Source organism: Alnus glutinosa, chromosome 9 (genome assembly GCF_958979055.1).
Source record: "Alnus glutinosa chromosome 9, dhAlnGlut1.1, whole genome shotgun sequence".
In the NCBI taxonomy this organism is placed as follows: domain Eukaryota; kingdom Viridiplantae; phylum Streptophyta; class Magnoliopsida; order Fagales; family Betulaceae; genus Alnus; species Alnus glutinosa.
Window position 1 is genome coordinate 3,696,623 of NC_084894.1, and position 7,804 is coordinate 3,704,426.

The 7,804-nt window shown below is 33.9% G+C and overlaps 1 protein-coding gene across 1 annotated transcript; it reads right to left on the reverse strand.

Moving 5' to 3' along the window:
- Positions 1–417: 417 nt before the first annotated feature.
- LOC133877718 (protein neprosin-like) lies at positions 418–2,543 on the reverse strand. Its single transcript, XM_062316100.1, has 6 exons — positions 2,388–2,543; positions 1,879–1,965; positions 1,604–1,792; positions 1,334–1,492; positions 923–1,063; positions 418–807 (listed from the first exon to the last, which is right to left on the reverse strand). Exons 1-6 carry the CDS (start codon positions 2,541–2,543, stop codon positions 418–420), a joined length of 1,122 nt encoding a protein of 373 aa, XP_062172084.1.
- Between the last annotated feature and the right edge of the window lie 5,261 nt (positions 2,544–7,804).

A 7,804-nucleotide genomic window follows, 5' to 3' on the forward strand; every position in this document is an offset into this window, starting at 1 on the left:
ATGTCGTCGCACTTTTGGGACAATCACCCCAGCATATCTATAGGTGTCTTGGACTAGTTTGTTGGCACAACTAGGGTAGCTATTGTTGGGAAAAACCAGTGTCCTAAATTCTAATTATTTTGCATGGTATTTTAGTTTGTAATAAAGTAAGTTGTTTTTTCACTGTTTTATTAATTAACTTTGAGCATATACAAAAAGTAGATGAGTCTTATCTAAACTATAAAAATAACGTTAGCAGCAACTTATCTAACCAATAAGATGAAAGAAACAAAATAGCCAGTGGTCCAACTTATTTTAAATTTTAAATAATGGTTAAGAACAAACAAATTATGGTCTCATAAAATATCAATAATTAGAGAAAACTCATTATCATATTATTAAAATGATAAGAAGTTATACATACTATTGTTGTCTCAATCAAGCTCCTTTGATTCCGCCAGGACCATCATAAGAAATAAGACGTTTCCAATATTCATCATGATAGCCAAAATCATGAATATTGTATGCACGTGGATTAGACGCATACACCTCTGTATCGATTGGATTGACAAAATGAAACTTTGCAGTCTCATACGCAGCAGCAATTCCCCGACTATAAGCATTATATCTTGAATACATCAGGCCACTACCCATAGGGGGGCTAGGCTGATCTAGTGGACTATACACTTCTCCTCCCCAATCGACTTGATTCCCAAACTCACTCAATTTCCCAAATAGTGCCGGGGGCCAAAAGCCAATTACAGAATTCTCCTCATCAAAGTATAATGTCCAAACAAATTTTGTTGAATTTGGCCCGCCATGTATTTCCTACCACGTGATAGTAAGTTAAAAATGAAACAAAATTTAGTGTAAACAAGTATAAGAACATATATTCATGGCTTTTTTTTTCTCCCCACGGATTTGTTGAGTAATTATTTCATACCTTATTGATTCGCAATTTCATGGAAAATTGTTTTCCACCTACAACAGAAATCTCTTTTGTCACCCAACCTAGAGGTATTTGAGAATTTATTTGCACATATCCAGGACAATGTTGATTGAAACACTGTGTTCTTCCATCAATCTGGTAGAATGAGTTCATGAAATAAAAGATTTTTCAATCAATAGAAAAAATTAAATATAAATCATTTAATTTGTTACAAATAATTACAAAAATGAAATTACTCAACACAATCTACAAAAACCCACCGTGATGTGAGCAAATAGCCGTTGTCTGGTTGTCTTTGAACAGTAAAGGATTTACCTAAAAATAAATTTGCTCAGTTTGTTAGTCTGCTAGAATATAACAAAATTCTTTAACAAAAGGATATGATATCCTAAATTAAAGAATTACCGTGAAACCTGTTTTTATGGTGTCAAAACCATTTGAAAGTGCCATTCGGAATTCACTATACTGAGATCCAATGACTCCTTTTGCATTATATAAGCTAAAATATGATTCAATTCCAACAAGCTTCCTATTGGGGTCAGTTTTTGTTCGAAGTATTGCATACTGCATGAGATAATCATATTGTTAAGTCACTTGCATCACTAATACTAGGGTAGATTCACTAACAAAGAAATAGTACCTTTTTTTTCGAGTACAAAAAAAAATTATACTTACATGATGTCCAGGTTCTTCATCTATATTTGAAGAATATATTATTAAAAGAATTTTTGCTCTCGCCAAGTCATCTTTATTGATTCTTATTATAGGAACTGTTCCATAAGGACAACCTGCAGCTTTTAGCCCAATATTTAATGGTGAATTCCTTTTGGATCTCATTCCTTCTACGAACAACTTATGTTTCATCTGTAATGACACTCTTGAAAGGTTAGAGCGATATCAATTGTACCAGTTAGCATCGAAAAAGAAAAGGTTTGCAATAACTGTTCAACCTCAAATGTAGTGTTCTTCCAAAAAGGATGATCAAAGCCAGGTTGTTTGTAGAAATCAATACAGTCGTATATATCTCCATCTCTTGTCTGCAGATGTCAAATCAAATCAAAATTATGTGTATGTTTGTTGGATCTCATAACAATTTAGTTTGTAAAAAAAATTGGAATTTTTATTGCCAAAATTTTCTTGGATGTTATTTGAAATGCCTATTTTACCTTACTTTAGCCAATAAATTAAAAGAGCTCTCAAACATACTTGAAGTCTAATAACATGAAATATGATATTTGAATTATGTTTATGGCATTAAATTATATTATTAAGATTATGCATGGCTTGAGCCCATGCATGACTCTCAATCTCCTATATAGAGGTGTTTGGATAGGGAGTTTGATTTTTATTATGATTAGCTTAGTCATAACTATCAAAAGTTCAATATCTTTTGCAAAATATTAAAAAATCTACTTAGAAACGAAGAATTAAAAGAATATATAGCTTCCAAAAATCTTACCTGAATACTTTTAATTGCAGACTTCTTAAGATTTATAAGTCGCTTCTGGAATTTCAATTCTTCCTTTAAAGATAATCCCCAATCTGCTTCAACCAAATTGTTGCTAAGATGGAGAAAGCACAGGAAGAAAACTATTAAGTCCACCCTTGCCACCATGGTCGATAAATAGGTTTGCCACATATAAGTTTGCAGGTTTAAAGCGCATAGACACAAATATATATATATATATATATATATATATATATATAAAACACACACACACAAACACACATGCATGTATATAGGAAATAACATTAGATGGCAAGTAGGTAAACCATATATATTGGAGAAATGATTATTGTATAGCTTTAATATGCAAACTGTATTAATTACAATATTTATTGGATTACCAAGTAATAATGACATTAATGAAGAAAGATAAACCGTATTAACTGTCCTTTCTTAAACATACCAACTGCATTGATTATAGAGGTTATAATAAGATTGTCAAATAATAATGACAATATAGAAATGATTATTCTACATCTTTCATATACTTACCCAACATCTCATCCTACATGGCGCATCAATTTTATTTTATTTTATTTTTTTATCATTTTGTGGGAGATAGAATGAATAAGAAAGAAAAATGAAAAAAAGGACTCAACGCAGGGCCAGCTCGATAAATTTTGAGGCCTAAGGCAACAAGTTTAAGTGATGTCATTTTCTTATACTTAAATATTAATTAAATTAAATTTATTTTAATATTTGTATTATATATTTTTTTTGTTAGATATAAAATGGCTTATCACTTGATTCAAAGATATGCAATAATAAGATTTAAAGAAAAATAAAAAGAAAAGTGGAAATAAGTTATATAAAAATTGATTTGTAATAGAACATAATGCGGAAAAAATTGTTAGACATTAAAGACTCACTGATGGTGTAATTCTATCTATTATACACAACGCAAACAATGAGAATTTATGTACTTTGAAAACTTTTCATATTTTTCTAAACATTCAATTCAAATAAACATTGGAGAAAAAATTCACATTGAACTAATTTCATGAATATAAAAATACGGCTTTTAAAAAGAGTAAAAAAGTGATAAATTTTAAGAATTTATGGATTTTTTTTTCCTTAATGTGAATAATGAGACTTTCAATTTGTAATTACTTTTACCATAATTGATGACCTTTCTCCATGAACTACCTGCCTCAATCAATATGCCCCCATGAACTGACACTCTCACCACCCGACCGCATCGAACGACTATTTACTTACCAAAACCCTCATTCCATCAGTCAACCTCGTTAAATCAGATGGGTGACACAAGCTTCAGAAAATAACAATTGTCTCCTTCTGCAAAACAAGAAAGTCGGTAAGAGTGTTTACTTGGGGTGCCAGTTGGTCCCACTCCAATTTAAATCAGTTCTCTGGTATAATAAGTGCATTGTCTCAATAACAATAATTTCAGCTAGCTAATACCTGGAGGTTGATTTGTATTTATACTGAAGGGTTGAGGTGATTAATCCCGAAAAATGAGGGAAATCAACTCTCTAATCGTGGTCTCGAAAACGTGGGTTGTCGCACGTCCTGAAATGTGTGCCTTCTGATCTTGCAGAACGTTTGCACCCATTTCCAGATTGGGAACAGCTACCTGGAAGCTTCTTGCTTATGACTCAAAAGTGGGCTGGGCCTTGTTTGGATTAGGCTTGGTTGATGGGCCTTCTTCTAGAAAGGTGATGAGGATCGGCTGATGGGCCTTTTCCTCGGCATCCTCTCGGGTTGCTCATAGTAGATGGGCTCTAGTTGGACTTTCAAGCCCATTTGCTAATTGTCAGCTTCATTCAAAACCTTGAGCACTGCAAAATCAGGCTTATCTGGGTCGGATACACTGACTGTTGTGGGTTTGCTTGGGTCAGATAAAATAGCTAAGCCCAAAACTCTGTAATGGGCCTGTTTGGGCCTTGGGGATGATAATTTTCTCAATAGTTACTTCCTAATTCTCTTCTTTAAATTTTGAATATGAGAGAATTGAGTATCTGAATTTATTGGGGTCGAATTTCCGAACTTGAAAGGAATAATCATGAGGATTGGCGCATCGAATCTTGGGCTACTGGATTTGAGGCATCACATCAATGATGGATTTCACCCTACATTTGAACAAGCATGATATCCAGCGCATTGATGGGTGCCGCTTTGGTTCTCGAGCAAGCGTGACTAGTTGGCACAATAATTACTTTATGTTCTGGTGCCACATTAATGGTTCTTCCCCTATATATACTTTCGATTCCGGGAGGTTTCTCAAACATTTCACGACTCATTTCTCCCATTTTTTTTTTTTTTTTTTTTTTTCGAAATGGTGCTTCCCTTTGAAAGTTCGACATTGGAGCCAATATTGCTTTCTTCGACTTTGATCAACCCAGGCCGATTACTGAAGGCAGTGAAGGCTCCAACGTGAATGAAGTCCTGGGACTCAACAAGCTTTGCCTTTCCAGGTCAGTTGAAAATGTCCCGGTAGATCTTAGCTTTTGAGATGTTTACCTTCAGCTATTCCCTTGCGCAAAAGAGATTGAAATGTGTATTTTTGGGGATTTTTGCCTTCGGCTATTCCCTGGCGAAACTAGCCAGTACGGCCGAAATCTGGCATGTTTCTCCGAAATTCAGCCGTATGGGAACAGATTCCGGCAAAATTGGTCGAAATCTGGTCATTGACGCTGAATCCGGCAACAGTAGCCGAAATTTGATGAAAGTGGCTGAAATCCTATATTTTGTGGAAAATATAGGTTTATAAGAATGTAATTACATTAATTTGCACCTACTAAAAGCGGTGCACCTAGAAAGTAATTACATTTGCATCTTGAAACAAATGAAAATTACATTTGCGCCTACTAACTATACATTTCCTTGAAAAAAATAAAAGAAAAGCGATTAAAGATAGGGAAAAGGCAAATTAAGCAACAAAAAAAAAAGAAAAAAAAAAGAAGAATTGAGATAACATCAATTATTCGGACAAAAATTAGAAATGTTGTATACTTTTTGACGTGGCATTCAAAATTACTATTGAATTTTGAATGAATTATTATTAAATTTTGAATCTAATAGTAATTTTAAGTGTTGCATCACGAATTATGCACTTTAAAATGCGAAAATAGGGGTGTGTGGCTTGTTTGTTACAACAATTGCTATACGTAACATGTAGAATATTAGATATTATTGAGGTCGCTAAATATAGTCAGGGCCAACTGGCCAAGGAATGCAACACGTTGAATCCAGCTATCGAAAAGGCCAAAGTCAGTGACCAAACTACATATAGGTCGAGGTGGGCCATGTTCTCTCTTGATTTTTAAAATTTCTCTTAATTTTTTGTTTAAGTTATATATATATATAGGTTTAAAAATTAGGCTTTGCCTTTATCTATCTTTTACCCTACTTATTTTATTCTTTCATTTTTTTTTCCTTTAATCTTTTAAATTGCCAAAAAGAGTAATACCATAATAAATGGTGTGGAATAGAAAATGAAGCCTTTAAAAAAGTGACATTTTTTAATAGAATTAATAAGAAAGACGTTAAGCACCGACGATCTTAGTGGCAATAAATTAATGAGAATTTTTTAACCAAACTCTTGCGTCAATATCATCTCCCTCTACCTTAAAAGCCACAAAGACAGTTTCAAACGCGTTTCTTTCCCAAACGTTAGTCTCTTGTCTTAAATAGTTAAATGCGGAGGTTGGGCTGAAGTAAGCTGAAATTATTCTGACATTGTGTGACGTGTCACTCCTTGGCATTTCTTTGTTAGGAAAAATTAATCTCCTGACCAGGGGTGGAACCAGGATTTTTGGTAAGGAGGGACGAGCTTAACAAGTGATATTTCTAGACGTATAAGATTTTTGTTAGAATTTCATTATAGCTCTTATTAGTACTAACAAGTGATATTTTTTATTTTTTAGGGGTAATTACCTTTTCCCCCCATGAACTACCAACCGTTATCAACTTGCCCCCATGAACTGACACCTCGACCAAAATAGAGCATCCAACTATCATCTTTACAGGTTTTCCCCCCCATCCGTCAGTCAGACCCGTTAACTCCAACGGTCAAAGGGCCATGTGCGCCTCACGTGCCCACTAAGCCGATTTCCTTCCCATTTTGCCCTCAGCCTCGGTTGCTTAAAGACGAATATACCCTTATTAAAAAACCGGCTGAATTTTAAAAATTCCACTAATTGATTTACGCATATACCCTTAGTTTTACATGTGGAATACCTTTAATGCCCCATCCCCCATGTTTGAATGTCCAAACTAACCTAATTGGAGCATTGTTGCGCCGCACACTTCACTCTCGTTTGGATGAACAGCCACACACTTCATTGTCCGCGCTCAAAACCCTAGAAAACGCGATCTTCAAACATCAATCTGTCTCAAACCCAATATCTGCTACAAGCGAGAATCACTCGAGATTTTCAGCATTGTAAGTATTTTTATTTATTCTTTTGTTTTCAATATTGTTATAGCATCAAAGTTGTTGATTTCTTTTTTTCCTGTTATTTGTTGGTGGTACCCATAGTTCTGCTACTCGGGATTTGATCTTTTACTTGTTTATTGGTTTCCTTTTTGTCTGAAGTGGTCCCGCGGTGGTCAGCCATTTGTCGGTGTTTGTTTTGGTTTGTTTTTGTTGCCTTCTTCTTCTTCTTCTTCTTCTTCTTCTTTTTTTTTTTTTTTTTTTTTTTTTTTTTTTTTTTTTTTTTTTTTCGTTCTTTCCTGAAGTGGTCCCCATCTGAAATGGTCCCATTACTTTTTCCCTTCGTGTGTTGGGTTTTTGAATTTTTTTCCCCTGAAGTGGTCCCGCGGTGGTCGCCCCTTTGTCGGTGTTTGTTACTGGAGCTTACAATCTTGAAGCTTTATTTGAAGTACTCTAACGAATGTTAGATTTGATAAGGAACGAGCGAATTATAAATGTTATCATTAAAATAAAAATAAAAAACGAGGAAGAGAAAAGGTATATATGATGGATCACACCAACAGACTGAATTTAATAAATATGTTGTGTAATTCAAATCCTCACATCTTACTCTGAACATTTGGAATATATGTACACTGAACGATTGACTTTACTATTTCCAAATTCAATATTTTGGTTTGTTCAAGTAATTCATTGGAAGTTTTATTTACTGATGAAGTTGTTCCAAGTTTGTTTTAATTTTTTAGGAGAATCAAGATTATAATTCTAGTTGTTTCAAACAAATGTTTTATTTTTGCCATATGATGATGGTATGGTTGAGTGCATCGAATTAAACCAACTTTTTTTTAAAAAAGAAAAAAGATGCATAAATGGTACTACTTGTAACAATTAAATGGTCCCCTTTGTTCCCATTTGTTTGTTGGGTGTTTTTTTTTCGTTTCCATGAAGTGTTCTTGAATTGCTCTTGGAATCT